Source organism: Hippocampus bargibanti, linkage group LG11, assembly GCF_051943395.1.
Source record: "Hippocampus bargibanti isolate YZ-2025 linkage group LG11, ASM5194339v1, whole genome shotgun sequence".
Taxonomy (NCBI): domain Eukaryota; kingdom Metazoa; phylum Chordata; class Actinopteri; order Syngnathiformes; family Syngnathidae; genus Hippocampus; species Hippocampus bargibanti.
This window is the reverse complement of record NC_142744.1, coordinates 5,434,372-5,446,486: the sequence shown is the minus strand read 5'-3', so window position 1 is coordinate 5,446,486 and position 12,115 is coordinate 5,434,372. Positions and strand designations below refer to the sequence as shown.

The window sequence follows — 12,115 nt, the reverse complement described above, 5'->3', positions numbered from 1 at the left end:
AATGCATTTCAGCGTCTCGGGTGTTGTGTCGTAAATAAAGGGACAAATCCGCACCCGTGCCTAAATCAGTTCCAGTATGATTTATTTATTTACTTATTTATTTATTCATTTATTTATTTATTTATTTATTTATTTGTTAGTTAAAATCGTTTGTTTGTTTGTATGTTTATTTATTTATTTATCTATTTGTTTATTTGTTTGTTTGTTTATTTACATGTTTGTTTTTTTGTGTTTTTGCTTGTTTACTTATTTGTGTATTATTTATGTGGTTGTTTATTTATTTGTGTATTATTGTTTTATTTATTTATTTGTTCATTTACAGTTATTTTAAATGGGTTTTTCTGTTTTATGAAAATAGCTTCTTTTACTCACCTTTCAAACCATCTATTTTCTGGACAGTAGGGATATATATATATAGGGCCAAAACTTCCAGCAAAATATTTTAGTTCGCTGACGAAGCCTTTTGGATAAGAGGCGAAACATCCAACAGCTTCGAAGAAGTACAGATGACGGCTGAAGAAACATTCTCATCGATGGACCACTCCTGTACGACTGAGAGCTTACACAGATGTACAATCACAAATTTTACTCATTCCCGTCACACCACACAATATACAGTAAAGTCTCGTTATATCGATATTCTCGGGAGTCGGAAAAAATATCGATATAACCGGACTATCGATATATCCGATCCTGGTGCATGTAAATTTTCTCCTTGCGTTCATAGAAATAGTATCGTAATAAGCAGTACTATCGATATAACCGATATCGATATAACGAGACTTTACTGTATGTATGTGTAACCGGCCTCAGGCCTAGGGGATACCTGGGTCGGTCCAAAGCGCTTCACAGGCAGGTAGCACTGTGAACGACGAGGAAAGACGACACGAGACAACCGTGTTAATCAGCTTCACACAACGGCATTTATGACAACTCACTCATCAAAACATCAATTCAGCAATTTCAATATCAGAATACATTCATGTGTAGATCTATACATTCCACATCTATACATTGTATATATCCTCCACATTCGCACATGCTTATGCACGTCTGCCCGCTCGTGTGTGTTGTACTGGGAACTACAATTGACATCCAAAAATCCAAATTCATCAAAGCCACAAAATATTCATCAAAGCCACAAAACAAGGTTTCATATCTAGCATCGCCCAATAAGTCCCCAATTACTTTAACATCTTGAGAATGTCTAACACTTATTATTTTGAATACCTGTGAACGACGAGGAAAGACGACACGAGACAACCGTGTTAATCAGCTTCACACAACGGCATTTATGACAACTGCGCATGCGTGAGCTGAGCCTACATCGCCTTCCACACACAGGCGCGTAGCGCCCTCTCCTGACTTGATAGTCTAATCGACTAACATACAATAACAGAGGTCGTTTCTAACCCCCTACTGCGTTCATAGAAATAGTATCGTAATAAGCAGTACTATCGATATAACCGATATCGATATAACGAGACTTTACTGTATGTATGTACAGTATGTCTATCTAGCTGTCTATCAGTTTGTTGGTCTGTCTATCAGTCTCTTGGTCTGTCTGTCGGTCTGTCTGTCGGTCGGTCGGTCCATCGGTACGTCGGTCGATGTGGGTAGGTAGGTATTTTTTTATGTCTACTATTACTTTACATTCTCTTACCATTGCATGTTTCATATGCTTGAATAAAACAGTAACCCATTCTTAGAAATTGTGCTGCATTACATAAATCTGACGAAAAGGGTTTCTGGTTTTCTCGAGATATTGTCTTTGGCAGGACATAAGAAAAACTCATGAAAGTCTGCCGCGTAGAGACACACAGACATTTGAAGTTTCTGATATATCTGTCTCTCCAAGAGCACGATGAAACATTCAGCATATACCATTTCCCACAATTTCCAGAAACTGGAAACGACCACGCAGATCAAATTTAATAATGCGTTTAAAAAAAATACATATGAAATATATGCAGTATATATATATCCGTTGTAAACTGAGGACCTCCAATAATGGAAGCAACCAGGTTTGGAAAATTCCCAGGAGAGTCCTTATAACAGGTTTTTCAGCATGAAGACCCTTGTTGGAAGTGGTTGAAGTTCAAATGGCACCATATTTAAATCCTGCACTTCAATTTCAAACATCTGCTAAATACAATAAATATGAAGCTTTTTGTGCAATGTGGTAAAGGGGAGTAACATTGAGAAGGCCCTATTTTATGACTAGTGCTCCGTCAAACTTTGCACATGGGTGGAATTTTATATCTTTTTGTATATCACACGTGTCCAAATTCCGGCCTGGGGACCAAATTCGGCCCGTGGTCAATTTTCATGACCTGCATGTTGAATGAATACAGCTAATAGATAGCAAATAGTTAGCTAGCTAGTTAGCCAGCTACCTACTTAGCTAGATAGCCAGCTAGATAGCTAGCTAGCTAGCTATGAGTGAACGCTGGCGCATGTGGCTGCCGCTGCTCACCCGCAGAAAAACGTATCCCGTGACTGTAAAGTGTCCTTGAATTTTGAAAGGCGCTTGCAACTGAAATTTAGCACTATTATTATTATTATTAATATTATTATTATTATACAGTGAGCAGTAGCGCCATTAGCTGCATGAGCTAAGCGCTGCCATCTACAGGCTAATTTGGGGACAGCAAATTAGTATTGGGGTAATTGACAGAATGAGCACCCCAATTTTCTAAACTGGCGATTTTCCAAATATTATTACATTTTCTAAAATTGTGATTTTCTAAATATTTTATAACTTTATAAACTCGAGATTTTCTAAAAAAAAACATTCTAAAATGACCGTTTTCTACATATTTTAAAATGTTTTAAAATGGCGATTTTGTAACTATTTTTAAATATTCTAAAATGGCGATGTTCTAAATATTTTTTTCTAAAATGGCAGAATCAGCAAAAGAACAATTACTTCTGTTCAACTGTTACAAAAAAAAGTTTGTGTTAAAAAATGAAGTTAATATTCAATGTCAACGTTCAATGACATTTATTTAAATTAATTTCCATTATATGTAAAGAAGGTCCGCCAAAGTTGCCCCACACCCCTGCATTTTTAAAACACCAAATCTGGCCCCCATTGCAAAATGTTTGTACACCCCTGCATTAAGTGATAGAAAGTGGTGTTTGCTGCGTACTTGTTTACTTACATTTCTGATGAAAAATTGTTGACAAGATTATGTTTGTTTGTTTTTGTACATGAATAAAGTTTGTCACAGATATGTTATTAAGCCCGAGAGCTATTCTAGATTGTGTGGGGAAGAAAAAAAATACAAAATGCTTCTCCTCTCAGCAGTTTACTTATTTTAAGTATGGTATACACTACAGTATAGATTTGTTTTCTTTTTTTGTAAATGCTGCAACCTGCTAATTTCTGTCCGCGGTGACATGACAGTCATCCATAGTGTGGAACAATGAGCTAGTTGAAAGCTCGAAAATTGAGTTCCCAAATGTTCAGTTGACAAGGTCTGGGAAAAGCACTTTATTTTATAGAGTGACAGAAATACGGGAAATGTCTCCCCGTTCACATTTTCCTCTCAGCAGGAGTTGGAGTACATCTCACAAAAGGCTCCATCGAAATAGAAATAAATCATTTCATCAAGGGGTTATTTCTCTTGGATGAAGTTGAGGAAGCTCGACACGCATTCGGTAAAACTGAATGAGCTGTGCACCTGTACTTTGTGGCTTTTTTTTTTGTTGTTGTTACACAAAAAGCGTGAACCATGTTTCTCATGTTTGTTAAAAATCTATCGTAGTTTTATTAGAGACTTCTGCGGACTCCGATACTACGTCTAGGGAAGGTGCTTGTCTGTCAACTTCAATTTAGTGGTGTTTGCACAAAGCCACCACCATAGAGCCAGTGATAGCATTTTCACGGGTGGTAGCACTCCATCACCAAGACGCAATTACAAACAACTCTTGAGCTTCAAAATGTTCGTGTACTGTAGATACACGCCAGTGCTTATTTTTGTAGGTGCGTACTGCCACCCGATGGATAAGGCACGTAGATTTTTTTTATTCATACTGTCATAGTTTGACCAAGTACAGTAGTTCCTTCGTCTATATGTTGCGTTCATTTTGCCATTCATGAATGAAACTGTGCCCATTTTTTTATTTCAAGTGTATTCATATCGCTGATGTAAATAATTCACTCAGAATGTATTTGCTATATTATAAATAGGGCGACATGTGAACTGCAAAATTATTCGTGAAATGAACAATAGTGTAGATGCAATCACCATTTTAAGATGTATTTCATGAACTTGACGGTTAATTAATTAGACGTGAATTAACTATAAATGCTACGATTATGAATTAGTTATTTAATGTATCTTTTAAATACGCTATTTTGCCCTCGCATGTTTTGTTGAGGATGTTTTACAAAATTTAAGTCTTAAAGTGTTACATTCAAACGTGGAACCCAATGGCAAAAAAATACGTCCGAAGCTTTGAAAATGTCCCCGCCGGTGTTACTTTTCATAGATACAGTACATCCTGCGACTCTTTTGTGATAAACCATTCTTTTTGTCTATTTGTGTTAATTATCATCATTGAGCCAGTGTTTTATTTTATTTTATTTTTTATTTATTTTTTATTTTAGTGAATGGAAGTGTAGCGTTTAATTTTAGATTCGCCCTCCTTGTCGATAGGTGGCGATATTAAGATGTGGCCGTCTCTAATCAACTTAGGGACAAGCGATTTAATTCAACATGGCGGCTGCCGTTGTTGCACGACTTGGCGTCGATGTCCTTTATAACAGTTTCTGCGCTCCTAAGCAGGTAAATAACATTTTGATTTTGTGCTCTATCTACGATACTGTACTGTTTTAAGTATCAGCTGATACCGTTGACAATATTATATGTTCGATCGCTCATGCAATCGGAATTTGTAAGAGCGGATTGATCTGTTGATAACCACCAGAAAACTATGCAGGCTCTGAGGGTCTGCTGGGGTTGTGTGGAACAAGCAAGAGGGTACTACGTTGACTGGAGGATGCTCAGAGATGTCAAGAGAAGACAGATGGCTTTTGACTATGCTGACGAGCGGCTACGAATCAACTCGCTGAGGAAGAACACCATTTTACCAAAAGAACTACAGGTGCCTTATATAGCAATGTTCAAAAAATAGTACTCTATAGTTTTGTACGTAAAAAATGAATAGCTCTGTGAAGTGGTAAAGAATTAAATTATTTGTGCGTCAGAATGAATTCATTGGGTGGCCACCTGTGTTGTTGAAAGCTTGCAAAATAATTAGTACAGTCGCAAGAATGTATATATTGCATTGTTGAAATGGTATTGCTCTATTGCTGTAGTGCATTTTGACAGTTACGAGGACTGGACAGACTTGTATTTGTGCATCCCGATTTAGCATGTAAAGTCTATAAATTGATAGTGGTATCATAGTTACATAAAATAATCAGTAAGCCATTTGTTTTTTTGTTTTTAAATTCGTACTTGACGTATATTCCAGGAACTGGCAGATAGTTACATAAAATAATTCGTAAGCCATGTGTTTTTTGTCTTTAAATTTATACTTGACATATATTCCAGGAACTAGCAGATCAAGAAATTGCAGCTTTGCCACGAGACTCCTGTCCCGTGCGGATACGCAACAGGTGCGTGATGACGTCCCGGCCACGGGGAGTGAAGCGGAGGTGGCGACTCAGCAGGATCGTCTTCCGTCACCTGGCCGACCACAACCAATTGTCTGGCATCCTGAGAGCGAGGTGGTAAACTCGGAGCAGGTGGTGGCTTTCAGTGGCTGTGACTGCGCAACTGTTCTGCGTTTTATAGTCATTTGATGGTTTTTTTTTTTCATGGATCATGATAGAAATCAATAATTGTATCTGGGATGTGTGCTGGAGAGCACCTTTGGTAACAACAAAGTATATTGTACATGGCTACATATTTAAGGCTAAAACTGAAATTGGGACATTCTCAACATAACATTGTGAATAAATAGAAGTGTACATTCGTGTTTATGAATTTCCTTATTTGAAGTGTTTCAATCTACAGATGCCATTTTGAATACAGTTTTTTTTTTTTGCAAGATAAGAACATGTTTATTAGTCTCACAATGGAGAATTTCCCAATTCACGGCTGCAAAGTTATGAAATGAAGACACACGTGAACAAAATACACGAAAATTTGCATTATTCTGTCTACTTTGTACAATAAGTGGGAATTTAAAGGCAGAATATGCACAAAGCATAATGGCTAATAGCTGCCCTTATAAATAATGACAATTCCCGTATAAAAGTTGTAGTATCCCGTACATTATTTGAAATGACTAAAAACGCTAACACAAGCGAACATGCAGACTTCTTACTGCATATGTGCATGTTATTCTTGTATCGATCTAACCGATAAAAAATATATACTGTACGATTGTAGCGATCGGCGGCAGCATTGTCGTTGGCTACCAGCAGCTGAGACAACTGGATTTGAGCCAAAATGGTCTTTGTAAGATTAGTTCACAATTTAAAAAAAATCCCGTATAAAAGTACGCCATACATTATTTGAAATGATTAAAAAACCTATAAAATACAAGGAAAACGTATAAGTAGACAGGTCTGACAAAGATGTGTCGTATGTGATCGAAATGCGTCCCGGAATATTCCCACCTATGTGCAATGCCATGTTTGTGCAACGGGAGGCGGTAACGCGCTTACGGTTTTGTTGAGCCGCAACTGAAGTGGTCGAGGAAGATGGAGGGCCCGGCGGAATGGAAGCACGTGACTAGTGGAGTTGTTACGCAGAGGGTAGCCTATTTTCTGCTGATCACCCAAAACTATCAAACCCAAAATGGATCTAACTGAGCAGGTATGTACCCCCTTCTATAGTTGTCTCGTTAATCTATATGCGACAGAAAGTACATTTGCACGCGTTGATGTATTTATTCTGCCATCTGGCGTTTTTCAGTGAAAATAAGTGATGTTACTTACGCTAGCTAGAATACTCATCATTGTGACCGATGTATTCGATTTTTTTTCGTGTTGTTTTCATCTTTCTTCGATACTGCACTATCAATAAAAGTATTTGAGCGAATATCCCCTCTATCAGTTTAGTTCTCCCCACAAAATGACTACATTATATATTATCATCCAAAGACAACCGCTTCACGTGCTTCTTTGCTAGAACATTCTACATCGGCTAATGTCTACTTCTTGGGGTAAGGAACGCCGGTTCCTCAAAAGCCAAATCCTCGATCTTTCAGTACTTCTCTACTTCGACACATCCGATTCAAATCATCAGCAAATTCATTAGAAGTCTGAAATGACCAGGAGCAATTGAATAGGGTTTATGGAATACAATGCATATTGATTTATATAGCGCTTTAACAACTGCTGAAGCTTTAACAAAGCGCTTAACATGGACAGCTATCATATACAGGAAAAATAAAGCAGTGACAAAGATAGTAGAACGCGCCAGGGAGTGAAACCAAGATCAAGTCGGGATCATGCTGAGTCAAATGCCAAAGAGTACAAGTTAGTTTTGAAATGGGTTTTAAAGATGGGCAGCAAAGGGACTTGCCGAATGTTCAGTGTCAGTGAGTGGGACCAGCAACGAAAAAGGCTCGATCCCCTTTGACCCTCCGTTTAGTTTTTGGCACATCTAATAATGTCTGGTCAGCAGACCCGAGACCTCGGAAGGTGTGAGAATGAGCTCAGAGAGGTAAGAAGGAGCGATAATTGATTCTAAAAATATTGGAGAGTTGTTGGTTTTTAATTGAATCGACTAACCAATGAAAGTGTGATCAAATGTGAAGTTTAGCAGAACAACCGACGTCACTTTTGTTTTTTTAACTGACACCAGAAAAAAAACGTTTTATAGCATCTAAAATACCCAAAACACGCAGTATGATATTTTTATTCAAATGCAAAACACCAATAAAAATGACTTAAAGTGTCCAAAATTGGCAAAAAAATTGAGCTGCGAATTGGGCATTTTCAGAAAGTCCCGCCCCCAGTTAGTGACGTCACGCCAAGATGTCTTGCATTGCTTGTGAATGAAAACAATGGCTTCAGATTCAGAGAATATGCTTTCTTGTTACACATCCAGTTCTGAATATGATTCAAATAGTTCTGAAGAGGAAAGCATACATGTTTGCAATCGATTAAAGAATTATATGTGCCATTTGAGGCAACATTGGGAGAAAATCTCTCACCCAAAAAAAAAGAGGCACAAAATGGCGACCTCCAGTAGCCACCTCCGCTTCCACAGGCTGATAAATTCCTCATATGGTGCTTGGACACCCTGTTCTGGCCTTCTGGCGGCTTTTGGGTGCAACACGAGGTCCCCAGACCAAACAAGTACAGCAAAATACATTGACGTGATGGAAGGACCGCTACATTGCGTATTTTTTACGGTCAAGGACGGTCCTTTAGTGACGTCACATTCGGACTCGTTACCAACTCAAAAACAAGACTTCCTGAATATTCAGCACAAGTCTTAAAACGTAAAATATAGCTATATGCAGTGTAATATTTGTAAAATACGCTCAGTAGAAGTCATTTGAAGCCATTTTACAAATTATGGACACAACTTGTCCGGAGACGTCGGTTGTCCTTTAAGACAATGAATCCCCTGGAAACAGATCACCCAGTTGGAGGCAGACTTGCTGGAGTTGGCTTCTCTAACAGAGAAGGCAGAGAGAAAGAGAGTCCAGGAGCTTCTAAAGCAAGAGCAGACAAAGGTTGAGAAAGAGCTTGCCACAAAACGTCAACAGAAAGAGCAACAAGCCCGGAGACAAGCTGACTCTGTGGCGTCCTCCAAGGCGGTATACACGGTCAAGATCACCAATTACGGTACGCCATTGTGCAAGGCACTGCTTGTCCCATTTAATTACAATCTTGACATATGTGCATATTGCAATCCAATGCAGCGTGGGACCAGTCGGAGAAGTTTGTGAAAATATACCTGACCTTGAAAAATGTGCACAAGATTCCATCTGAGAATGTGGAAGTGAAGTTTTCAGAAAGGTATGCCGTGAAAAACATGAATATGAACAGGGGCTCCACTCCACACTTTGCAATTTGAGTCCTCTTGTTGCTATGGCAACGTTATCCAAATTTGAAGACAACTCTGAATGCGCCATCGTCGATCACGTACCGCAGTACTGACGCATCGTAACCAATGTGGATGTTCTTCCAGGTCATTTTCAGTGCTGGTGAAGGAACTCGACGGCAAGAATCACCAGATGACCGTTCTCAATCTTTTGTTTCCAATTGATGAGCAGAACAGCAGCACCAAGGTGACAAGCATGTACTTGATGTTCGCCACCGCAAATTGAATGTTTATCAAACCATATTTCCTCCGACTGAGCAATTTATTCACGTCAATTGATTTCCGGGTTAAATCTTACGATTTCAAACTAAGAAAAATGTGTCTGGTAGTTCTGATTCTGGGGAATGTTATGTGTTGCTTGCGAGAAAAGACCTGAGCGGGTTTTCAGGTGTTTATTGATCCCCATTTGGAGTTTACTTAGAAACTAAACACCGCCAAAAAGAATTGTACATTTAAATAAAAAAGTTAGGTACATTTCCATAGTCGTGCTAGGAATCAACAGTATTGACCAATCGCGGACATCAATGTTAGGAATGTATATAAAATATGTACAGTGATACCTCGGCTTACGAAGGCTTTAGCTCACGAATTTTTCATCCTACAAACTCGCGAGAATATAATCTTGGAATACGAACTAGTTTTCAGCGGACGAACCAAACCACACAGCGCCACGGTTGCTGACGGACTAGTTTTCGGTGGATAAACACCAAACCACATGGTCGAACAGCGCCGCGTGGCTGGCAGGCTGGTTTTCCACACCCACTTTCTTTGAGTGCAGACATGGGTTGTTATCGAGTGGAGTACTTTTGCTATTATGGAACTGAAAAAGACACCACCACAGGCTAGTGTTAAACCAAAGAGGACACAGAAGAAAATTACGGTCGAGCAGAAGAAGGAGATTATCGAGAAACACGAACGAGGTGTGCGATTGTGTGATTTAGCGTCCTAGTACGAGTACGCTATGTCGACCATTGCTACGTGTGGCTAAGGGTGTTTCTGTGTTGTCCAAGCAATGGTCTCAGGCAATAGAAGAGGTTGAAAAATTTCTGTTGATTTGGATTAACAAAAAGCAGCTCACAGGGGACCGTGTTAGTGAAGGTATTATCGCAGAGAAAGCACGACAACTTTACGCGGATATCATCAAGAGGCAACTACATCGACCATCACAAAGGTAAATAAAACAACTTTATTATACTGTACAGTTAATTAATTACAATCCAATAGCACATTTATCATACATAAAATAAGGTATATTTTGTGTAGTTTTAAGGCTTATTCAGTAGAAAATTGTTTTATGGGACCCGGGAACGAATTATTCTCATTTTCATGGTTTCTTATGGGAAATAAATGTTCGGCAGACAAACGTTTCGCCTTACTCACACTTTCTGGGAACCAATTAAGTTTGTAAGGTGAGGTATCACTGTACCTACAAATAAGGAAATCTGCCGTTCAGACACTGTAGCACACACACATTTTTTTTCTTCCAAAAATCACCCAGACCTTAAAACATGCGCAGATAATGGCTCTTGAGTTTTTTTTTTTTTTTTAACTAAGCAATAGAGCATCCTGTTATCAGTTAATTTTATTTTAATGATTTGTGTTACGACAACACTATTTTATAAAGAAACACTGATTAAAAAAAATAACGTCACATTTTTCCCCACAAATAATGCTTTTAAATGATGCTTAGCTTCAATCATAATAACCATTGCAACCGTAACACATTTGCATCTATTTTCTTAGCTATCGTTTTGTTTTTCCATTCTGCCTTCCCCAGATCAAAACAGACATGGTTGTGATCATGTGCAAGAAGCAGGCGACCAAAAAGTGGGACTTCCTCACCTCGGTAGAGAAACAATCCAAGGAGAAAGAGTAAGATGTTGATTCATCTGACAAAGATCCTTTGGCATGATTTTAATTAACCACAATTAAATCACGTCCCTTTCGTCTTATTCCCCGTTGACAGTAAACCCAAAGTTGATGAAAACGCCGACCCCAGCGAGGGACTGATGAGTATGTTAAAGAAAATGTACACGGAAGGCGACGACGAAATGAAGAGAACCATCAATAAAGCTTGGTCGGAATCGCAGGAGAAGAAAATAAGAGGAGAAGAAGGCATGATGGATTTTTGAACAGAACTAAATGAGAGATGATTGTTTCCAATTGCAACCAACACAAAAAAAAGAGAGATTACCTGCGTTACGTGTTGGATGACCTGCTACTTGTTGTCCATTGTTTTAACGATTATACAAGTGGGGTGCCACTTGAACATGTTCTGGTTTAGCTTGGGCCAAAACACCACATTGTCCTCAACATTTAAAACATCAGATTGAAACTGATATTAAAAATCAATATAAGAGTTGGCCATCAGTCGCCTTTGTTTTGTTGACACTTTATGAATAGTTCATGGCTGTCTAGCAGTTTCAATAAAAATAGGTTGAGTTGTTGTACACCAAGTCATTCGCAATTGTCTTTCGTTGTACTTTACTATTGTTTTTTTTTTTGGGGGGGGGGGCTCTCCTTTTACTGAATTATAGGATTGTTAAACCGCACTATTTCAGTCATTCGCGCACATCTCAAGTAAAGATTTCAAGCAGATTTAGTTTGTTTTATTTTTATTGTATTTGATTACAAAACAGCTGCATTTCCTTCGAAAAATCGAAATGATTGGTTTACGCTTGGACGATCTTCTCTAGAAAGAGGCTACCGACAGGCGGTACTGTTTAGTACGGAGACGTAAAAAAATTCGTTCCCTCACAAAAATTGCGAAAACTCAGAATCCATTTTTCCCCCATCCTGTTGATCTACTTCTGGGTCAGCTTGGCTAACGATATTGACCTTTCTTTGTCTTTCGTTTATTCAAAAACTCGGCATCGAATATAATGTATTTTTGTATTTCAAGCCGATTTTAAAGTAAAATTCAATTTAACTCACCAACGTTAACAAGACGATGACAGATATGAACGCGGAAGCTTTAAAATTAATTTTGGGAACAAAAGGGTTTTTTTTTTCAGTAAGACTACGGGGTTCGTTAG

General features: G+C 38.5%; 2 protein-coding genes across 3 annotated transcripts; both read left to right on the top strand.

Moving 5' to 3' along the window:
* Window positions 1–4,664: 4,664 nt before the first annotated feature.
* Window positions 4,665–5,985, top strand: mrps14 (mitochondrial ribosomal protein S14). 2 transcript variants are annotated; one of them, XM_089007395.1, is made up of 3 exons: window positions 4,665–4,793; window positions 4,948–5,112; window positions 5,565–5,985. In XM_089007395.1, the coding sequence occupies exons 1-3, from the start codon at window positions 4,725–4,727 to the stop codon at window positions 5,745–5,747; spliced, it is 417 nt and encodes a 138-aa protein (XP_088863521.1). In that variant the 5' UTR covers window positions 4,665–4,724; the 3' UTR covers window positions 5,748–5,985. The 2 variants fall into 2 exon arrangements, with proteins under 2 accessions (XP_088863521.1, XP_088863520.1); XM_089007394.1 differs by having other exon boundaries at window positions 4,936–5,112.
* A 701-nt stretch (window positions 5,986–6,686) lies between these two features.
* On the top strand, window positions 6,687–11,536 carry cacybp (calcyclin binding protein). Its single transcript, XM_089007393.1, has 6 exons — window positions 6,687–6,836; window positions 8,611–8,821; window positions 8,899–8,995; window positions 9,168–9,267; window positions 10,858–10,952; window positions 11,047–11,536. The coding sequence occupies exons 1-6, from the start codon at window positions 6,819–6,821 to the stop codon at window positions 11,210–11,212; spliced, it is 687 nt and encodes a 228-aa protein (XP_088863519.1). The 5' UTR covers window positions 6,687–6,818; the 3' UTR covers window positions 11,213–11,536.
* The last annotated feature ends 579 nt before the right edge of the window (window positions 11,537–12,115 follow it).

Bases quoted from the DNA above. Each gene is read 5' to 3' on its own strand.
- mrps14 (XM_089007394.1), top strand. From the start codon at position 4,725: ATGGCGGCTGCCGTTGTTGCACGACTTGGCGTCGATGTCCTTTATAAC. The intron at 4,794-4,935 runs GTAAATAACATT...GATAACCACCAG, and splicing joins GTTTCTGCGCTCCTAAGCAG to AAAACTATGCAGGCTCTGAG. The intron at 5,113-5,564 runs GTGCCTTATATA...CATATATTCCAG, and splicing joins TTTTACCAAAAGAACTACAG to GAACTAGCAGATCAAGAAAT.
- cacybp (XM_089007393.1), top strand. The intron at 8,822-8,898 runs GTACGCCATTGT...AATCCAATGCAG, and splicing joins GGTCAAGATCACCAATTACG to CGTGGGACCAGTCGGAGAAG. The intron at 8,996-9,167 runs GTATGCCGTGAA...ATGTTCTTCCAG, and splicing joins GAAGTGAAGTTTTCAGAAAG to GTCATTTTCAGTGCTGGTGA.